The sequence below is a fragment of the Mesoplodon mirus genome, assembly GCF_964341445.2.
Source record: "Mesoplodon mirus genome assembly, chromosome: 19".
Classification (NCBI taxonomy): Eukaryota; Metazoa; Chordata; class Mammalia; order Artiodactyla; family Ziphiidae; genus Mesoplodon; species Mesoplodon mirus.
This window is the reverse complement of record NC_138995.1, coordinates 58,015,772-58,037,741: the sequence shown is the minus strand read 5'-3', so window position 1 is coordinate 58,037,741 and position 21,970 is coordinate 58,015,772. Positions and strand designations below refer to the sequence as shown.

At 54.7% G+C, this 21,970-nt stretch overlaps 3 protein-coding genes across 3 annotated transcripts in view; 1 reads left to right on the top strand and 2 right to left on the bottom strand.

Annotated features, from left to right (window-relative positions):
* Positions 1-856: 856 nt before the first annotated feature.
* FAM83E (family with sequence similarity 83 member E) lies at positions 857-9,287 on the top strand (the record flags this gene model as incomplete). Its single annotated transcript, XM_082606949.1, has 5 exons — positions 857-1,330; positions 2,780-2,947; positions 3,302-3,426; positions 7,104-7,551; positions 9,012-9,287. 5 exons carry the CDS (start codon positions 857-859, stop codon positions 9,285-9,287), a joined length of 1,491 nt encoding a protein of 496 aa, XP_082463075.1.
* SPACA4 (sperm acrosome associated 4) lies at positions 5,474-5,854 on the bottom strand (the record flags this gene model as incomplete). The annotated part of the gene is made up of 1 exon (XM_082606950.1): positions 5,474-5,854. One exon carries the CDS (start codon positions 5,852-5,854, stop codon positions 5,474-5,476), a length of 381 nt encoding a protein of 126 aa, XP_082463076.1.
* A 1,056-nt stretch (positions 9,288-10,343) lies between the features above and the next one.
* Positions 10,344-21,970, bottom strand: part of SULT2B1 (sulfotransferase family 2B member 1) — a gene marked incomplete at both ends in the record, with an annotated part of 34,183 nt that continues 22,556 nt past the window's right edge. Inside the window, 5 exons of the mRNA XM_082606768.1 lie at positions 10,344-10,537; positions 12,540-12,720; positions 15,573-15,667; positions 15,884-16,010; positions 18,310-18,518. Coding sequence (XP_082462894.1) covers positions 10,344-10,537; positions 12,540-12,720; positions 15,573-15,667; positions 15,884-16,010; positions 18,310-18,518 — 806 coding nt within the window. The remainder of the gene's footprint in view (positions 10,538-12,539; positions 12,721-15,572; positions 15,668-15,883; positions 16,011-18,309; positions 18,519-21,970) is intronic.

Here is a 21,970-nt window from a genome sequence, read left to right as displayed (position 1 = left end):
GCAGCAGCCTGAGTGGGTGTGAATGCTCAGGGGGCAGAGTCCTCAACCGGCAGAGGAGACAGACCTAGTTCCCCAGCTGGGGAAGGTGATGCCGAGGTTTAGGGCTGGAGTGCATTCTTCCAAGGCTGAGAGGGGAGATTCAAAGAGAAGGCTTCCGGGATGGTCAGCCAGTGAGAGCTGGTGAGCCAGCCAGCTGGTTGTCGGGAGAAACCGGTTCTAACGGAGCCAGCCGGGTGACCCACTGGGCGGTCAGATACTGAGAGTGTCAGTTGGAAGCAATCAGTGTCTTCCAGACACAGAGACAGCCAGAGAGGGTCAGTTAGATGTGCTGTCTGCCAGGGACAAACAGGCATCTCGCTCTGCCTTTAGTTGGGGACACTTGGGTGCTCAGAGACGGGCAGACAGCTTGTTGCCTGAAGATGGGGAGGTCAGCCTGAGCCAGCCGAAGGGTCAGTTGGGGCATCATGTAGCCAGCGGGCTGGAGGTGGCTGGTGTGTCGGGGAGCAGAGATGGGCAGCTGATGGATCGCACAGTTGGAGACAGTGTCAGGTGGTCAGCCTGATCAACACGCAGGGCTGGTCATAGGCTCAGCCAGACCATCAGAGGCTGGCAGGAAGCTCAGATGGCCGGTGGGCTGTTGGTCTGAGCAGTGTCACGCACCCGGTGGTTAGTCACTTGGGCAGTCTGATTATCAGGACGGCAAGCCAGGGACAGTGCAGGGAGCCATTTGGACTTAGGGCTGTCCTGCCTTGCACGGCCACACAGACTCTGTCGGGAGACCCCCAGATGCTCAGTGCCCAGAGACGGCCAAGCCCTTGGACATCCAGCCTCTCCATCCTCCCACCTGCACGGCCTGATGGCAGCCTCCCAGCTGGCGACACTGGAAGGAATGGAGTCAGGGGCCGGGCAGCTGCCCCTGACCGAGGCCACTCCCAGCTTCCTGTATTCCGAGGGCCAGAGGCTGGCGCTGGAGGCTCTGCTGAGCCAGGGCGCAGAGGCGTTTGAGGCCTGCGTGCAGCGCGAGGGGCTGCGGCCCTTCCTGAGTGGAGATGAGCTCCGGGGCCTGGTGGCGGCGGCTGAGGACTGGACAGCAGCGAAGCAGGAGCCTAGCAGGGCAGCAGAGGGAGCCACCGCCACCGATGGGGACTTGGGCAGCCTGACCTACTGGCCTGGACAGTCAGAGGAGCCAGTGCCCATGCTGCGGCTGGGCTGGCCGGAGGACTCAGCCTGGAAGGGTATCACCCGGGCACAGCTGTACACCCAGCCACCTGGCGAGGGCCAACCGTCCCTCAAGGAGCTGGTGCGCCAGGAAATCCAGGCCGCCCACAAGGTGAGGGCCTCAAGGGCCTAGTGTCCCTTCCCCAGACCCGGTCATCCTCACATGCCAGCCCCCAGATGTGGGAGTGAGTATGCATCACTTGGGAGCCAGACATTCTGAGCTGAGCCCTCCTGGAACTTGTGTGTCCACACCCCTGGAACCCAGGAATTCACACCTCCCAGCCCCCAGGACTTGGGCATCCACACCCCCCAGATCTCATCCTCTCCCTCTTACATATGGGGGGCGCCCACCTTCTCCCCAGGACCTGGGTGCCTTAGGCATCCATGGCCCTTGGACCTACTTATGACCCCCCTGGTCTCGGTCATCTCCTCTACCACTTCCGCCACCAGGGTGGAGGTCTCCATCCTCCTTTCGGGGAGGGCCCAGATGTCTCCCCTGCAGCACCCCCTGGGCAGCACTTTTCTTTTTTTTTAACAGTTTATTTAGTTACATATTTTATTTATTTATTTATTTAATTTTATTTTCGGCTGCATTGGGTCTTCGTTGCTGCGTGCGGGCTTTCTCTAGTTGTGGCGAGTGGAGGCTACTCTTTGTTGTGGTGTGTGGGCTTCTCATTGCGGTGGCTTCTCTTGTTGCGGAGCGCGGGCTCTAGGCGCGCGGGCTTCAGTAGTTGTGGCACGTGAGCTCAGCAGTTGTGGCTCTCGGGCCCAGAGCACAGGCTCAGTAGTTGTGGTGCACGGGCTTAGTTGCTCTGCGGCATGTGGGCCCTTCCCAGACCAGGGCTCGAACCCGTGTCCCCTGCATTGGCAGGCGATTCTTAACCACTGCGCCACCAGGGAAGTCCCCCCATTCTTTAACAATTTTTCTGTTACTGCTCCAATGCTAAGTGCTTTATAGGAGTTAACCTGCCTAATCCTCAGGAGGACCCTGTGAGGTTGAGGCTTAATGTACCCATTGAAGAGATAGGGAAACTGAGGCATGGCAGGTTGTCTCTTGCCTGTACGTGGCCGAGTGGGGATCTGAACCAAGGCTGTCTGGTCAGTGAGTCAGGGTTCATCACCACTACCTTTTTCTGCCTGCGAGATCCAGGCCTTCAGCACCCCCCAGTCCCCAGAGCTTGCCTTGGTGGCCTGGCAGGTCAGCCTTCCCGAGGTCCCAGGTGGGCAGCTGCCCACAGTGCCCTGCAAGGGCCTCCAGCCCACTGACCCCTGGAGCAGGGCAGCCATGTAATAGTGTCACAGCTCAAGGGATACGGTTGCAGACATGTGATTTATGGTAACAGTTTTCAAGCAGTTAGAGGTGTGGGTCTCGAGGAACGGCTGTTTTCTTCTCATTCACACATAGGCGCTGCGTGAGCATAGTGCATGTCTGGGGGGTCTCCCCCTCGGGTTCCCTGAACATCCCATGGAGACTGGGCCCTTAAACTCTCCAGAGCACCTCACCCTCTGAATGTCCCCCTAAGCCCTAGGCTCCACCCACAGCCCCTCTCCCCACCCTCAGCTGGTGGCCGTGGTCATGGACATCTTCACTGACCCAGACCTGCTTTCGGACCTGGTGGATGTTGCCACACACCGCTGGGTGCCCGTCTACCTGCTCCTGGACCATCAGCAGCTGCCTGCCTTCCTGATTCTGGCCGAGCAACTGGGGGTGAACCCCTGGGCCACTGAGGTAGGGGCCTGGCAGGAGGGACCCCTGAGTCCCCAATGCCCTGGCACTGGGAGCATCAGGTGAAGACCCTTCCATGGGGTCCTGGGTCATCGAGGTGGATGCCAGCTGAGAGGGTCCCCTGAGATGTGATGCCCATGACGGGGGGCGGAAACTGGGGTCAGCCTTCTCATGGGGTCCCTCTGAGTCAGGAATATCTGCAACAGACCCCTGAGGTCCTGGGGAAGCTGGGACAGAACCTTCCAGAAGAGTCATGGGCCACTTAGGTAGGACCAGCCTGTAGGGATCCTGAGCCCTCGGCACTGGGTGGAGGTCTGGGGGGTCGGCCTGAGCAAAGGCGTGCCTCCCCCACCCCAGAACCTGGACATCCGAGTCGTGCGGGGCTGCAGTTTCCAGAGCCGTTGGCGTCGGCAGGTGAGCGGCAACGTGCGGGAAAAGTTTGTGCTGCTGGACGGCGAGAGGGTCATCTCAGGATCCTACAGGTGCGGCTACCCCCACCCCTCACCACACTGCCTGGTCTCCTGTCCCCAACTCTCCCTCAGTGACTTCAGACAGCAGTTGACATCCCCTTTCCCAGACTCTTTCCTCATCTGTAAAATGGGTCTAAACCCCCTGCTCGGGAGAGGAGGTGTTCTGTAGCAGAACAGGCTGGCACTGGCCCTGCTGCTGGGCTGTTTAGTGGCCTGGGGGTAAGTCTTCATCTCTGTGACCCCTGTGTTTCCTCATCTGGAAAACTGGGCTCTCACTTGGTGTGTGGGAGTTTCCAAACCAGGGGGACCTGGCTTGAAGTCTGAGCTCTGCCTTGGGTGAGTAACTCCACCCCTCTGAGCATCTGTACAAAAATCAGAACTGGTATGCAGATGGCCCGGCCCTCAGACCATCTCATGTCCCTCCTCTGCTCTCCTTGGGGTCTGATTGACCCTGGAACCTGGCTCCATGACTTCTTAGTTCTGTGACATTGGGCTGATGCCTTCCCCACTCTGAACCTCAGTTTTCCCATCTGAAAAATGTGAAAATAGCAGCATTTACTTCCTGGGAACAGCATGTCAAGGGGCACGTGGACTCCGGGTCAGATGGCCTGTGGTCAAATCCTAGCTCGGACAGTTACTGGCTGTGTGACTTTGCATAACTGACTTCCCCTCTTTGTGCCCCAGTTTCGCCCTCTAGACAATGGGATGGTTCAGTTAGTGCGTCTACAGCAAGGTTTCTCAACAGACGTACTACTCACATTTGGGGCCGGATGACTCTGTGCTGTGGGGGGGGGCTTTCCTGGGTGAACTGCCCTCTACCCAGGAGATGCTGGTAGCGTTTCCCCTTCCCCAAGTACGACTATGCAAACCGTCTCCAGACTTTGCCCGGTGCCCCCCAAGGGGCAGAAGTGCCCACTTGATTACCTTTGCTCTAGGCTGGTGGCTTTGAACCTTGAGCAGGCTTCAGAATCACCTGGACGACTTGTTAAAAAAAAAGCAAACAGACTTCTGAGCCCTGCTCCTTTTCAGCCGGGCTGGGATGGGGCCCGAGAATTGGCATTTCTAGCAAGTTCCCAGTTGATGATACTGATGCTGCTAGTCCAGGGACCACACTTTGAGAACCGCTAGCATTGAGACTGGGAGGTTTTTGTTTTTTTTTTTTAAAGGGCTTCAAATGCTTGGCTTTTTTATCTATCTATCTATCTATCCATCTATTTATTTATTTATTTTTGGCTGTGTTGGGCCTTCGTTTCTGTGCGAGGGCTTTCTCTAGTTGTGGCAAGCAGGGGGCACTCTTCATCGCGGTGCGCAGGCCTCTCACTGTCGCGGCCTCTCTTGTTGCGGAGCACAGGCTCCAGACATGCAGGCTCAGTAGTTGTGGCTCACGGGGCTAGTTGCTCCGCGGCATGTGGGATCTTCCCAGACCAGGGCTCGAACCCATTTCCCCTACATTAGTAGGCAGATTCTCAACCACTGCATCACCAGGGAAGCCCTTTTTGTGTCTGCAACACACAGCTTGCGGGATCTTAGTTCCCCAACCAGGGATTGAGCCCCGCCCCCTCGGCAGTGAAAGCGCAGAGTCCTAACCACTGGACCACCAGGGAATTCCCGAGACTGGGAGGTTTTGAAGAGAATCCACGTTCCCAGCTTCACTTGGGGATTCAATGAGATAATGATGCCTGGCACGGAACATAAGAAGTGCTCCATAAACATCAGCTGTCGCTTATTATTATTTGTTTTTTTACCATATTTCATAGACTCTAAGGTGCCACCAAAGCAAAGAAGCATCCTGATCAAAATGTGAAAAGATACGCGTCTTAGAACCAGTGAAATACAGTAGTACAGTCAGACCCATCGGGCATGGTTCCCACCACCAAATCAGGCCTGAGGATGCTTCGCCGAGCACTGGGCTCTGGTGACAGCCCTAGAATGGATGAGGCCAGGGCCACAGGGGTTGTCCAGGGCCTCTGGCCATTGGATAGGGGAAGGGGATGGAGGAAGGGGGCACGGCGGGCAGTGCAGGCGGGAGAGCAGTCCTGGGCCCTGCCCTCCAGGTTGGTCACAGCAAATATCGGACCAATAGCAGCACTCCCAGCGCCAGGCCGGTGGTGGCCCCTGCCATCTGGCCGCCTGTAGGGTGGGGGGCCCTATTACACAGGGGGCCGGTGCAACAGTCGGTGGTGAGGCTGTAGGTGACACCCATGTAGCTGACGGGCTCCTCGTGGCCACACAAGGTGGCCTGCACGCAGCCTTTGTTGATGATGGGGCTGATGCCGGGGGCCACCCCGTGGCCCGTGAAGCAGTCCTCGTCCTCGCCACAGCGCATGTGCGTGCCGGGACAGATGGTGGAGTCGGTCAGCTCACAGAAGACGCAGTCCTTGGTGCCCGTTGTGCCTGGGAACAGAGCCATCACCAGAAGCAGCAGCCAGCCGAGGACCATGGTGGCCTGGCGGCGGTGACGGTGCCCAAGCCAGGCCGTAGGCTTCCTGGGCCTCCCGGAACTGCTGAATGACACTCCTCACGCCCGCAAGGCTTGTATCCCTGGTTCTGGTCTCCCAGGATCAGCACCTGGTGTGTGCTCGGTTCCCAATGCTCCGCGTCCCTCTTGGAAGCTCCGATGTGACCACGGCTCTCCGGTCCTTGGGTCTCAGAAACTCCCCCGGGACGGAGATGAGCCAGTGGCTGCTGCCTGACAAGAGACTTCGTGGAGCGGAATGGGGTGACCTCACAGACCCCACCCAGGGTTCCCTCTGGCTGCTCTGGGGGTGAGGTCATAGGTGGGGGAGGGGTGTCACAATCTGAGGGGCAGGCTGGCCCGGGAGCAAGGACACTGCCACTCCGCCTAGGTAAGGAAGCTCAGACCAACTTTCATCATCTCGACTGCGAACTCATCCGCTCTGCTGGGCGCTGGGTGCTGTCCCGCCAGGTGCAAGATACACAGCCCAGGGCGAGCCTCTTTTTCCGATGGGCAAACCGAATGGAGCTCAGGAAGGAAAATTGATATGTCCAAGGTCCCCCTGAGCCAGGACAAGAGTCCAGGTTCATTTAATTCATAAGAGAGCATTTACTGAGCACCTGCTGTGTACCAAGACCTGTGCTCAATGCTTTAAATCACAACCACTGTGATCACAGGGATAGTAAGGGCACAGCTCACCACGGCTTGCAGGCTTTTAATGCTGGGCACCTACCAGGCTCCGGGCAGGAGGCCTGACCCATGTTCTCTGATTCTAATCTTCCTACGTTTTAGCTCCATATTACAGATGAGCAAACTGAGGCAGGGAGCAGGCACACCTAGAGCCTGGCACACAGCAAGCACTTAATCAATGGCAATCATTGTAGGAAGCAGCTGAGTCTTCAGTCCCTGAGGGTGTCAGAATCCCATCTCTCTCCAGAGGGGGGAAACTGAGGCATCCCTCCATGGGAACAGGGCAGAGGCCAGGTTTAAACTCGAGTCTGATTCCAGATGATCATTTAACTATGTTAACTGATGTTGTCTTCACATCAACCCTCTGAGGTAGGTACTTCATTGTTCCCATTCTACAGAGGTGCCTGTTGAGGCCAGAGGGATGGCAAGACTTGGCGGAGGTCACAGAGCCCGCCCTGGGACCAGGTTGGGGCCTGGTGATGGGGGCCAGACCAGGCTTCTGGGGCTGCTTGGAGATCCTGACCCCCACCTCTGTGCCCCCCAGCTTCACATGGAGTGACTCACGCCTGCACCGTGGTCTGGTGACCCTGCTGACCGGTGAGATCACCGATGCCTTCAGCCGAGAGTTCCGGACACTCTATGCGGCCTCCTGGCCGCTCCCACTCGCGCCCACCCCGGGTCCCTTTGTCAGAGCCCTGGGGGGGTTGCAGCTGGCCTACAGCCCGCATCGCGTGGCCCACCGCTGCTCCATGGCCCCCCTGTCGCCGCCACCACTGCCTGATGGCTCGCTGGCCCAACGCCTGGCCGCCTGCCGAGTCTTCAAGAGGGACAGGCAGGAGACCCTGGCCAAGCCAGGGCCAGCTCTTAGCGACATCCTGAGGAGTGTACAGCGTGCCCGGACCCCCAGTGGCCCCCTGGCCCAGCACAGCCGCTCCCTATGGGACCTGAGCCGCCTGTCCCAGCTGTCAGGCTCTAGTGATGGTGACAACGAGGTGAGACCTGGTGGCTGGCCTGAGAGAGAATAGCTGGAAGAGGATAGAGGCATGTGAGGGCCTGCGATGTGCCTGGCCCCGGGGGTGGGGTGGGGCGGGGAAAAGCAAAACTGCTCCCCTGAGTTCATAATTGCATCGTCCACTTCCTGTATCCCTACTGTATGCTCGGCAGGGGAGCGCCGGGTAACGCTGGGCAGAGACCCTGAGAGCCCTGGGTGTGAAACCTGGCAAGATACACCAACTGTGAGAGCCCGGGGGTGGGAGGGGGAGAAATGCCTTCTCTGAACCTCAGTGTTCTCATCAAGGAAATGGGCTGAGCTAGTGTCCCCATCCTCAGTTTGCTTGGGAGGAGGAGTCAATGAAATCGAAAGAAATAGAATAATCACCATCATTACAATAAATTCCCAAAATGGAAGTTATTTTGATTTCCTGATATCCTCCCAGGGCAATGAAGCGATACTCTTATTATGCTCACTTTTATGGATGGGAAAGCTGAGGCTCAGAGAAGTTGTGTTTAACTTGCCCAAGTCAAAGCAACGATCTTTTGCGGGCAGCCACGAGCCGGGACCCGTGCCAAGCGCTTTCACAGAGGTGGTTAAATGTAACCCTATGAGGTGGATGTGATTACAGCTCTCCACCCACCCATTTCACAGATGGGGAAACTGAGGCACGAGGGAGGAATTGGACCTGAGCCCTGATTGCCTCCCAGGCAAGACTTTTAAATGCTCTGCTTGCTGGCTTCCTGGATTCGAGTGTGCTAGGGGTATTGGGGAGGGGATGAGGGAAGGTCAGGGGGGTCTCCCCTCCCTTCCTCCAGCTGCTTAGACACTGGGGTTCCAGCAGAGCCTGCCCCAGTTCTCTGGGGAACCCTGGGCGGGGCCTCAGCGTCCTCAGATGTGAAGTGGGCTATGGAGAGGGTAAGAGCAGAGCCACATGGGAGAAACCGGTGGATTCCCCTTGGATCCAGACAGACCTGAGGTCAGTTCCTCTGTGAGCGGTGCCCCCTCTGAGCCGTGCCCCCTCTGAGCCGCAGTTTCCCCATCTGCTAAGTGAGAGCTCAAGGACTCTCTGGAGGGTGAGGGAGAAAGTCCCAGGAATCACCTCCCTCCACCCGGGTCAAGGGGAGAAGAGGGATGGGCAAGGGCCAGGTCCTCACTTCTCCCCAGTCCTGAGCCACCCTCCCCCAGCATCAACTCCCTTGGCAAATATTTGCTCCCCCCATAAAGCTGCCGGCTGCTTCCTGTTCCTCCCCCACTGCAAAGCTGCACGTGGGGATGCAGCTCCTTGCCCCTTCTGTAGGTCTGGGCGTCCCCAGCCTCCCCACTCACTTCCCTCCTGGTTCTGGAGACCCCTCAGAGTTTCACACCCTCCCCTCCATCATCACCTCCCTCTGGTCTCACCTCCTTCCTCCTCTGGGCTCCCGAGAGCCTCCTCTCACCTCCCTCTCTTTCCCTCCACAGCTCAAGAAGTCCTGGGGCTCCAAGGACACCCCAGCCAAGGCCCTGATGAGGCAGCGGGGTGCTGGAGGGGTCCCTGGTGGTGAGGCGGACTCCGGTCTGCTGGCCCGGTCCCAGCCCTGGGGCGGCCCCTTGCCCCTCATCCCTGCCCGCCGCCTCCACTATCCGTCCCCGACCCGAAGGCGGTTTGGTGAAGATGCTGCCTCCAAACTCCCAGAACCCAGAGGCATCCGGCCGCCAGACCAGGCCGCCCAGCCAGGACTCAGGGGGCGGCGCTGACAGGAGCCAAAGCCAAATGGGGCTGGCCCCGTCCCAAGACAGTCGGACAACTGTTGCTCAAAGCCTCCCTGCCTCACTGTTGTACCTTGAACAAGGCTTCAGGCCTCAGTGTCTGGGAAGTGGAAGGGATTTTTTTTTTTTCTTTTCACTTGTTCTAGAACTTGGGCAAGCCCAGTGCTCACTCTAGACCTCATTGTCACAGCCTAGAAAATGGGCATAAGGTCTCCACTAGCTGGGATCCTAGAACAGCACACATCCTGTTCCGGCCGGGTCAGAACTCTGAGGAGAGGCCTGGCTGAGTGGCCCCCATGCTGGAATTGTGTGGGGTGAAGATGGGGCGTCCCTGGGGCTGAGGGGAGGCTTCCTGCACCCGCCATGCTCAGGAGCTGTGGGTAAACTGAGCTTGGCCGAGGAGAGGAGAGAACCCGACCAGGGGAGCCCAGCTGAATCATGAGGGCCTGGAAATTGGTGAGGACACACCTGTTGGGGAACAGGTCAGGGCCATGGAGAGGGACCCAGCAGGTGCTGGAACTGTTTTGTGGGCGCTAAGGGGTGAGCTGTTAGGGCTGCCTTTTACCTCTGCTCAGAATAAAGCTGCTTCATGGCAGAAACTTGCATTTCCACAGTCTCATGGGAGACCCAGGAGTCCAGACCTGGCCCCCTACTCCCTCAGACCCAGGAGTCCGGGGCCCCAGCACCCTCCTCCCCAAGGACCCAGGGGTCCTGGTCCGCATCACTCTGCTTCCCAAGAATCCAGGAGTCTGGGTCGCAGCACCCTGACCCTGGGGGAGTCAGGTGCCCAGTGCTGGCCTCCCTGCCCCCACCTTTGCCTCTGGGAGAGGCTTCTGAGTCACCGACCCCACTGGCGTGTCAGGTGGGTTAGAGGACCTCGCCCTCCCCAGGCCTTGGGTGCCCTGCTCGGGTCCCCACCCCGGCCTCGGTGGCCGGCAGAGGCGCCCCGTCCGCCCTCGCGCGCCCCCTGCCGCCCGCCTGCGGCACGCCACCTCCACGGCGCATCGAGGAACCGGGGCAGAAGCGATGCGTTTATTCTCAGGGTCACGGGTGGGGTGGCTCGGAGGCCTGGTCTGGGCTGGGACTCGTGTCGGGACTAGGGTCGGGGTCCGGACCGGCGTCCTCGGGGTCCACGTCCCAGGGGAAGGTCGGCAGCCCCCGCATCCGCTCGCGGTAGACCCGGTCGAAGGCTTCGCTCTGCGCCACCGTGAAGTGGTTCTTCCAGTCACCGCAGATCCCTGGAGGGAAGGGAGGGACGGCCGAGGTGAGGAGTATCCAGAGCATCGTCCCCCGCCCCCAAGATCCCAGCACCTTCTTTCCCACCTCCTGGCCTTGGCCTATGGCGTTCCCTTTGCAAGAAGCGCTGTCCTTCCCCCGCCCCCCTCCATCTGTATTTTTGCCCTTTTCCTCCTGTGATGCTGGCTGACACTTACTTACACTGGCCACCAGTCGCCTGGCCAGAGCCCTGGGCGCCATTCTTGCCCCCTCCCTCCCTCAGCTTCCTCTTGCCCTACTCCTCCCTCCAGCAGACCTCCTACCTTCCTCCACCGACCTCTTAAATCTCTACCCAGAACATCCGCTTCTTCACCTAGCATTCCTGCACATCCTTCCCAGCCCCTGTATCACCTGCCCTGTGCCCTGTCCCTCACCTCCCTTGCTAGAACAGGGCTTCCTCGCTCCAGTGCTCCTACAACGCCCTCCACTACCTTCAGTATTGCTCTGACACTGGGAACCAGTGCTTTCCCTGCACTTAGTGGGTGCCAGGCATCATGCTGACGGTTTGCCAGGATTTACTCCTTAGCCCCTCACAGCAACTGAGCAGGTAAGGGGCGTGACTTTGCTAGTTCTCTGTGAGCACTCAGATCCGTCAAGTTTCTTATCGCATGGGATAACCAGGGCCACCAGCCTTTACCTGGAATCCTGGGGCCAAAGTCATTTGGATCACAGTATTTTTTTTTTAACATCTTTATTGGAGTATAAATGCTTTACAATGGTGTGTTGGTTTCTGCTGTATAACAAAGTGAATCAGCTATATGTACACATATATCCCCATATCCCCTCCCTCTCACCCTCCCTATCCCACCCCTCTAGGTGGTCACAAAGCACAGAACTGATCTCCCTGTGCGATGCAGCTGCTTCCCACTAGCTATCTATTTTACATTTGGTAGTGTATATATGTCCATGCCACTCTCTCACTTCGTCCCAGCTTACCCTTCCCCCTCCCTGTGGATCACAGTATTTTGAATTTTAGCAAATAGACCACATTACATGACACCCCTGGTGAGGTCTGGGGGGCTCCCTATGGTGGGCTGAATAATGAGCTCCCACCAAGATGTCCACGACCTAACCCTTAGAACCTATGAATATGTGACCTGACATGGCAAAAGGGACTTTGCAGATGTGATTAAGTTAAAGATCTTGATGCTTATTGGCAAACATCCTTATAAGAGGATGCAGGAGGGTCAGCGTCAGACAGTAGAAGATGTTTTTGAAGGTGGAGGAAGGGGCCACGAGCCAAGGGATGCAGACGGGTCTGGAAGCCGTAAAGGCAGGGAACCGATTCTCCCCTAGAGTCTCCAGAAAGAACACGGTGCTGACACTTTAATTTTAGCCCATTGAGGCTGAGTTTGGACTTCTGACATCCAGAATGGTAAGGGAGTGAATGTGTGTGGGTTTTTTTTTTTTTTTAATCTTTTCTTTTTTTGGCTGTGCCGTGTGAGATCTTAGTTCCCCAAGCCCTGGGCCACAGCAGTGAGTCCTAACCACTGGACTGCCAGGAAATGCCCTGAATGTGTGTTGTTTTAAGGCACAAAGTTTGTGGTATTTGGTTCCAGCAGGAATAGAAAACGAATACACTCCCACCCTCAGCCTGTAATCCAACACTTGAATATTTCTGGGGTGAGCATTAATGCCAAGAAGAATTCACAAGGACTCCAAATAGCCTCATAGCATTCAGAGCTGGCTATGGCAACGCCTTGATGCGTTTTCTCCCCATGGGGAGCTCTCTGGGAGTGGTGGATCTGAGACGGCAGGCACATCCGCAGCACCACCTGTGTGCCAGGCCCCGCCCTAAGCCCTGTGTGTGGATTCATGGGTCCACAGTGAGCCCATGAAGGCAGTTCTATTGGAGCACCCCCATGTAGCAGCTGGGGAGACAGGCCCAGAGAGGTTAAATAACTTGCCCAAGACACACAGCCAGGCAGTGGCCTAATGGGGCTTGGAACCCCAGAGTCCCCTCACCTTTCCGGAGGAAGGCACCGTGGCGCTGGTCCAGCAGGCTGGGGGGCAGCAGGGAGAAGTTGGACATGGTGTTGGCCTTCATGGCTTTGAAGGCCGAGTGCGCCACGACGGACTCCAGCGCCTCCTCGCCCAGCGGCCGGCCCAGGAACTGGCAGATGCGCTGCACGGAACTGTGGAGATCCTGGGGGCAGAGGAGAGGGGGCAGGGGATGAGTCAGCGGAGGGAGGGGACCCCAGACCAGGAGGGAGCACCAGTCCCAGAGTTTGGTTGCCTGACTCCCAACCCAGACCTGGAATCTGGGTGATTCTGCCTCTTTGCCTCAGCTTCCTCACCTCCAAGCCGAAGGGTTGGGCTATGGCCTCTGAAGGTTTTTGACAGTTTGGGGTTTTGGAGGGTTCTGTGGGTGGGAGGGAAGGGGTGGGCCTGGGTCAGAGGTCACAGCAGGGGGCAGAGGTCAGTCCAGCATCTTATGGAGAGTCACCCTCTTTCAGCTTTGAAACAGGTGTCAACTGGTCTGTGCCCCAAACCTGCCCCCCACCCCAGGTCCCCATCCCAGAGCAGCACCATCATTCACCCAGAGCCTGACTCCTGGCCTGGCCTAACCACCCCTTGCCCCTTCCCCCTCTTGCCCCTGTCAGTCATCAGCCCCGTCCCTCCTGCTTCAACTCTCTGCCGTATCCCCTCCTCTGTGTCCCCACAGCCGCTAGCACTGGCCAGGCCTTGTCCTCTCCCTCTGGACCCTCGCCTCACCCTCCTCCCCGGCCTCCCTGCCTCCAGTCCCTCACACCCAGAGCTGCTCCCAGCCCTCCTGTGGCTTCCCAGGGCCCCAGTCCCCAGGCCTGGCTTTTAATGACAGGCATGGCCTGGTCTTTCCTCTCCTTCCCTGCGCTTTCCTCCCTGCAGGCCTTGGCACGGGGCTGCCAGGAATGCCCTGCACCGCCCTTCTCCACCTGGCAAACTTACCCATCCAGATGCAGCTCAAGTATCACCTCCCTCATGACTGATGGTTCAAGTCACTGTGGATTAAGCACCTACTGTGTACCGATCTCTAGTCCAAGCCCCTCATGTGTATTTTGCCAATTCTCCCAATAGCCTGGCAGAGAGGTGTCATTACCCCCATCAGTAAATGGAGGCCCAGAGAGGGGAAGACACTTTCCAGGGTCACACAGCCAAGGAGGAGCTCAGATTTGAGTCCCTGAAGCCCACAATCCTCTCTTCTATCTCCCTGACTTCCCTGATATGCAGCGCCCGGCACAGTCATTCTTCTGGTCGGTTCCACCGACCCCACGGCCCTGATTTTCCAGGTCATTCTTGGTTTCATAAGCCTCCATCCCTTTATCCTCTTGAACCACTGACGTGTCCCAGAAATTCTAAGATGTTGTTAGTTCCTCACACTCAGGGGCGGCCCAGAAGCTCGGTCAGGCTGCGTGGCCCAGTTTTTGGTTCAGAGAACAAAGCTTGATGGAAAACAGAGGGGAGGGGTGATGCCGAAATCTTTTCTAGATCTTTCCACCAAAAGAGATTTACCAGGGTGGAAAAAAAAAAACCAAACCCATGGGGTCTGCAGTGAAGAACTATGCGCCTCAGGCAGGTTCTCAACTCTCTCGAGGTTATAAGCCCCCCCTTTCCTCCTCTATAAAATGGGGGCAGTAATAATATTGGGGTGAACCATTTAAAAATTACCATATTTTGCAGCTTGAGAGGCAGAAACATTGGCTATTATGGTTATTATTAATCAGATAGGCCCTTGCTCAGAACCTAATTACTCTTACTTTGACACACTATACTAACACGTTGCTGTACCTTGTCAGACAGTTACAATATGCCACAGCCAGGTACTGTGGTCCTCACAACAACCCTCTGAGCCAGCATTTTCCACCCATTTTAAGGATAAGACCTCTGAGGCTCTGAGATTTTAAAGAGGATTTTAACGGCTTTTTTTTTTTTTTGCGGCATGCGGGCCTCTCACTGTTGTGGCCTCTCCCGTTGCGGAGCACAGGCTCTGGACACTCAGGCTCAGCGGCCATGGCTCACGGGCCCAGCTGCTCCGCGGCATGTGGGATCTTCCCGGACCGGGGCACGAACCCGTGTCCCCTGCATCGGCAGGCGGACTCTCAACCACTGCGCCACCAGGGAAGCCCCTTATCGGCTTTTTGAACACCAAAATCCAGGCTCTTTCTGCTACACAAAGTACCAACAAAAAGGAGGATACGAAAAATACATGAAATGCGCACACGGGAAGAGAACGTGCCGTTGGTGAAGGAACATGTATTGGGAACTGCTTAGATTCCCAGCCTCTCAGAACAGATCTTTGTTAAGAACACAGAAGAGTTGGACACGTTCACTGTGGATTGGTCCATCTGGAAGCCCAGCGTCCTCCTTACAGTGGGCAAAGTCGTAGTCATTCTGCATGGTCCCTTCTTCCAGGCAGCCCTCCCTGATTGCCCCAGCCAGAAGGCCTCTCTCTCCCAGGTGCCTGCCCCAGGGATGTTTGATGGGGTCCAGACAGGCTCCCCGTCTGCCTCCAAAGGCTGTCTCCTTCCACTGCTTCCCTCTGCCTTTCAGGTCACAACCATAGTGAAACCATCATCATTTCCCATGGGTCACAGTTTTGTATCGTCTCATTTACCCTATCACCTCCCCTGCTCAGAGGCCACCTGTAGCTCCCACCTACTCAGAGAAAAGCCAAAATCCTCACTGGGGGTCCCATCCCCTCTGTGCCTTCATTTCCCACCCCACCCCCTCTCAGCTCTGGCCACTCCAGCCTCTTTGCTCTCCTTGGAGCACATCCATCACACTCTCACCCCAGGGCCTTTGCACTGGCTCTTCCCTCTGCCCGAGACGCTTTTCCCCAGATAGCTCCATGGCTCTCCCCTGACCACCGTTCTGAAAATCGTGCCCACACACATTCGGATCCTCCTTTCCCACTTGCCTTTTCTCCTTAGCTCTCTGCCGTCTGGGAAGGGGAGCTGGAGGGCGTGAGGAAGGGAGGAGTGAGGGGGCGCTGGGTCGAGGTGCGGGAGGGGGAATCACCTGTTGCAGCTCCTCGTAGGTGATAAACAAGAAGTTCTCTTTGCCCTGCATCCGAATCCAGCCCTTAATGTGGTCGAACCAGGAGCCGAACTGCACTGAGGGCAGAGAGACAGGCAGGGTGAGGGATGGGCAGCTGGGCCACCCCCCGCTGGGGCTCAGAGGGGCCCAACTAGCCCCACATGGCCCCAGGCTTTGGCCCCTTAGAGCTGGAGGCCTCTCCAAGCCCCCCATCCCTGCCTCTCCCCAGCTCCATCTTATCCCTCCTCTGTCCACTAGGGGCTCCCCCCACCTCACTCTGCCCCAGGCCTCACCTTCGCCTTTGAGGAAGTTCTTCAGGAACTGGTCAGGCGTGCCAGGGTCCTTCAATTGCCTGGCGATCTTGGAGTAGTGATAGAGCGAGACCACCACGTCCCGGGGATTCCGGCCCATGTAGATCACCTGTGTATGGGTGTTGGGAAGAGGGGAGAAGATGTCAGACCCCGAGGTTTCGTGCCCTCGAGACCTCTCTCGTCTGATCCTGCAGCAGGACGGACTCGGGGTAGACTTCTCAAGGGACTTCCTAGCTAATGGGAGTTCAGATCAGTTCACCTCAATCCACAGGAGGGGAGAGCTCCCTCCAACCACATTTTAGGAAAAGAGAGCGACTGTTTCAAGACCAGGTGGAGGGACAGTTTGGCTTCAGGAAATAAAGAGTGGAGGAGGAAGGCATGGGGCTCAGGGCAGGGGAGCTCATGGTGAGGGGTGTTGACCAAGAGAAGGACAGCCACCCTTCCTTCCTATTCCTGCAGAGGAGGTCCCAGCCTCCTCCCCAGCCTCCCAGCCTCCACACAGCCCCAGAGGGTCTTTCTGTACCCAGAGCTGACCGTGCCCTCCTTGGCTCTCCAGCGCCCCAGAGTGGAGCCCCAGACCCTGGGTCTGGCATTCAAGGCCCTGAGGACCTGGTTCCAATCTGTTTACGAGTGTGATAGTCCACAACTAACCCCACTCCAGCTGCATCAGATCTGTCCTTCCCCAGGACCAAGGTCAGCCACCCAGGTGGTCAGCCATGGCTATGTGGCCAACCTCCAAAAAAAACCCTGGATTCCGAGGCTCGGGTGAGCTTCCTTGGTGATACTCCATGTGTGTTGTCACATGTCACTGCTGGAGGACTGAGCACTGTCCATGCAACTCCACTGGGAAAGAGATAACTTGAAGCTGGTGGCTGGGCTCACCTGGGTGCTCCCCCAGGCACCTCTTCCCTTCATCTTTTTTTTTTTTTTTTTGCCTCGCCACACAGCTTGTGGGATTTTAGTTCCCTGACTGGGGATTGAACCCAGGCCCTCGGCAGTGTGAGCGCAAAGTCCTAACCACTGGACCACCAGGGAATTCCCACCTCTTCCTTTCATTGACCTTAATCTCTATCCTTCCTCTGTAATAAGCTATAACCATGAGTATAACAGCTTTGCTGAGTTCTGGAATCCTTCTAGTGAATCACTGAGCCTGAAGGTGGTCTTGGGGACCCCTAGATTGCAATTTGATCTCTTCTCTGTCTATACTCACTTCCTTCCTTGGTGATCCCACCAGTCTCCTGGCTTTAATTTCTCTGTCTCTGTCTCTCTGTCTGTCTCTGTTTCTCTCTGTCTCTCTCCATATATATATATATATATATATATATATATATATATATATATACACACACATCTCAATAGGTTGCAAATAGATGTGTCCAGCCCACATCTCTCCTGTCAAATCCAGATTTGTTTATCTCACGGCCCACTGGCATCATCCACCTGGGTGTCGATGGGTCACGGCAGATCCATCTTCCCCCCAAACCTCTCCTCCTCAATGTCCCCATCTCAGTTTACGGCAGCCCCATCCTCTCAGCTGCTTAAACCAAAACCCCTGCAGTCACCCTTGACTCATCTGTTTCTCTCACACCTGCATCCAACCTGCCAGCCACTCTTCCTGGTTCCATCTTCCAAATACACTCCAAACCCTTTTTCTTCACCTCCCTGTGGCCACCACCCTGTTTGCCTCCATTGTCACCTCCTCCCTGGCACCTGGCTTCTGCCCTCACCCTGATGGTCTGTTCCCTGACTTGCAGCCAGAGGGCGCCTGTGAAAACCTAAGTTGGATCCTGTTTCTCCTTGGCTCTGAGCCTTCCCCGGTTCCTGTCTCAATCAGCGACAAGCAAACGCCCCACCAAAGTCCACACAGTCCTGCACATTTTGGTCCCTGTTACCTCTCTGACCTCATCTCTCTTCCTCTCCCCCTTGCTCACTTAGATGCAACCACACAGTCCTCCTTGCTGGACCTCAGGCATGCCACATCGACCCCAGGGCCTTTGCACCTGTTCGTGCCTGTGCCGGGAATGTTCTTCCCCCAGACCCCCCCCTTTGGCTTCCTTCCCTCACTTCCCAGGTCTTTACTCAAACCACGCCTTCTTACTGAGGCCTCCTTTGACCACCCTATTTATAATTGCAACCCCTACCCCTAACTCTAACCCCCAGCTTCCCCTCCTCCTCGATGTGAACTGATCACCATGGATGTATTCAATCTTTTCCTTATTTACTCCATCTATTCTTTGTCTGTCCCCTTTAGAATGTGGGCTCATAAGGCAGGTGTTCCTTGTGTGTGTATTTGCTGCTGTTCTAGATCAGGGCCGGGCACACAGTAGGTCCTCAATAAATATGTGCTGAGTTCATCAGTTAGCTAAACTTTGCCCCACCAACACACACTCCCCTCCATCCTCCCACACCTTGGCCTTGGAGTTGAAGAAGGCCTTGGTGAAGAGCTGGATGGGGAGGTGAGAACTCATGAGGCGAGGGCTGGGCGGGTCGGGGAGGCTGAAGGCACCCATGATGGCCTCACACCAGGGCGACCGCTTCCAAATGGGTACTGAGCGGATCCAGGAGGGGTCCCCGTCCTTTAGGATTAAGCTGAGGATCTCAATCATCCAGTTTGTGCCTGTTGGAAGAATTGGGCAAATTAATCAGAGGTGGGGAGGGGTGAAGGGGGGATATGATCAAATTCATAATGGCTGCATTTATTGCACAATTTGTTACATATGTTTATTGCATGGATTCCTCACACAGCACAGAAGTTAGGATTGGTTATCTTTTTTTAAAATTGAAATATAGTTGATTTACAATCTTGTGTTAGTTTCAGGTGTACAGCACAGTGATTCAGATATTATATATATATATCTTTTTCAGATTATTTTCCATTGTAGGTTATTACAAGATATTGAATATAGTTCCCTGTGCTATACAGTAGGTCCTTGTTGTTTATCTCTTTTATATATAGTAGTGTGTATCTGTTAATCCCAAACTCCTAATTTATCCCTCCCTCTTCCCACTTAGGGTTGGTTATCTTTATTTTCAAAGCAGGAAATTGAAGCTCAAAGAAACAAAGTTGCTAACTAAGGCGACAAAGCTTGGAAATGGCACGTGGCCAGGTTTGGCTAACTGTCCACCCAACCCCATTTCGTTTCTCTACTGGGAATATAACAGGACGACATTTTTCCAGCCTCCCCTGAAGCTACGTGTGAGACCGTGTGACTGAGTTCTGGTCAAGGAAGTGCAGTGGCAGCCATGTGCAGCCATTTCCAGACTTGGCCCATAAACACCGGCCACGTGACACCTCCTCTCCACCCCCACCCCCACTCCCGTCCCCTGCTGGCTGAGTGCAGAGATGCCAGTGGAAACTGGGGCTCCTAGGGATGGCAGAGCCATAAGATGGAAGGAGTCAGGATGCTGGAGACTGCATGGATTTCCCCCCCACTTCCCTCCATCTATCCTGCACTAGGTGGAATTTACAGGAATGAGAAATAAATTTCTTTTTTTTTCGGCGGCGCCACGCAGCTTGTGGGATCTTAGTTCCCCGACCAGGGATTGAGCCCAGCCCTCGGCAGTGAAAGCATGGAGTCCTAACCACTGGACTGCCAGGGAATTCCCAAGAAATAAATTGCTCTTGGGTCCAGATTCTGAGATTCTGAAGCACTCCATTAATGCATAGAGGAAGCTGGAACTGAATTCAGGTGGCTAGACTTACAATCTCAGCTCTTTGCACTGCCTTTTCATGGGAGTAAGCCCTTGATTTCTTGAGGGAGCCACAAACATCACATAGTAGGAAGGGATCTCATCCATGACCCAGTTCACAGGTCTGGATTCCAGGAGATTACAGGGAGGTCAGATGAGAAGTAATAGTACTGTGAACAATCACCTGGCATTAGTATTATATTGTCCTGGATTCTGAGAACTACCCTGTGCCAGTTCCCACTGTATTGCCTCTCAGCACTACATCCAGTCTTGGTTGCCCTGCTTTGTGCCATTGGAGCTGTGTAAACGGATCTCCTTTGCCACCTAGCGCAATGTGAAGCTTTGTCAGTAGAGGGCGCAGAGGAACCCTGCAGAAGGATGGGGTTTCTCTTCCTGGTTCTCCTGGGCTTCTCCCAGCCAGCTCTTGTGATGGACAGAGGCCAGCAGTGCAGTAGACCCCAGTGACACTTACTCCCTCTCACCCCGCCCCTCATCCCAAAGCAAATTTCCTTGGGTGCTCTCTGCTTCAGTTCTAGAGGGAGGGGCTTCTCCCTGTATTGGCTCTTCCTGTATTGATTAGGGTTCTCTTTACCCCTTGATGTTTTAATCCCCTGTTACCACTTAATAATTCTTTTTTTGTGGGTATGTGGCAAAAGATACCTAACATGAAATTTACCAATTTAACCATTTTTAAGAGCACTGTTCTGGGCTTCCCTGGTGGCGCAGTTGTTGAGAGTCCACCTGCCGATGCAGGGGACACAGGTTCGTGCCCCGGTCCGGGAAGATCCCACATGCCGCGAAGCAGCTGGGCCCGTGAGCCATGGCTGCTGAGCCTGCGCGTCCGGAGCCTGTGCTCCGCAACGGGAGAGGCCCGTGTACCGCAAAAAAAAAAAAAAAAAAAAAAGTACGGTTCTGAGGCATTAAGTACATTCACATTGTTGTGCAAACATCACTACCGTCTATCACCAAAGCTGTTTCAAACAAAGTCTGCTGTTTGGGGAACAGATTTCCACAACTTCCGTGGAGGGAAATTTGGCTATATTCATCCAAATTGCAAACGCACAGAGGCTCTGACCAAGCAATTCTGTATCTAGGAGTTCTACAGGTAAACGCATACGTGTGCAAGTGACACTTGCACAAGATGTGGCATTGTGTGTAAAGTTTATATGGTGTATATATGCAAAAGACTGGGGACTTCCCTGGTAGTGCAGTGGTTAAGAATCCGCCTGCCAATGCAGGGGACATGAGTTCAAGCCCTCGTCCGCAAAGATCCCACATGCTGCAGAGCAACTAAGCCCGCCACAGCTACTGAAGCCCGTGTGCCTAGAGCCCCTTCTCTGAAACAAGAGAAGCCACCACAAGGAGAAGCACGTGCACTGCAGTGAAGAGTAGCCCCTGCTCACGGCAACTAGAGAAAGCCCAGCCTGTGCGCAGCAAGGAAGACCCCAACGCAGCCAAAAATAAATAAATAAATTTAAAAAAATAAATAAATGCAAAAGATTGGAAATCAGGAAAAGCTAATCATAAGGAACTAGTTAAACTAGAATTCTTGTACATCTAATGTTACGCAATACTATGGAACTGTAAGAAAACCCCAAAACCAGGAAGCTCTTTGTTTACAGTTCTAAGATGGGATGATGTCAAAATACAAGGAAAAAGAAGGCACAACCATAAAACAAAACAAAACAAAAACATGAGGCAAAATGGCGTGTATCATGTGTTAACTTTTGTGGGAAAAAAGTAAAAAAAAAATTATGTACATTTTTTCTTGTACATGCAAATTCTGGAAAGATACACAGAGACTACTGGTGACTGTGAGAGAAGAGAGATCTTACAGTGTAAACCTCTTTGTACCTCTTGAATTTTGAACTATGAATGCATTACTTTCTAAGAGAGAAATTAAGATATTTTAAACTTTAAAAAATAGCTAGAATAACTGGACAACCATATGCAAACAAAGAACCTTGATCTATACCTCATACCACATACACAAATTATCTTAAAATAGATCATAGACTTTAGTGTAAAATCGAAAACTGTAAAGCTTCTAGAAGAAAACATAAAGGCCGTCTTTATGACTTTAGTTTAGGAAAAGATTTCATAGCTGTGACATCAAAAGTCTGATCCGTTAAAGAAAAAATTGACAATTGGAGCTCATCAAAATTTAAACTTTTGCTCTGAGAAGACACTGAAAAGAAAATGAAAAGACAAGCCACAGACTCGGAGAAAATATTTGCAAAAGGCATATCTGGTAAAGGATGTGTACTCAGATTATGTAAAGAACTCTCAAAACTCAATAATTAGAAAACAAACAACCCAGTTAAAAAGAGAAAAAAAAAAAAAGGAACAGACACATTACCAAGAAAGATAATGATGGCT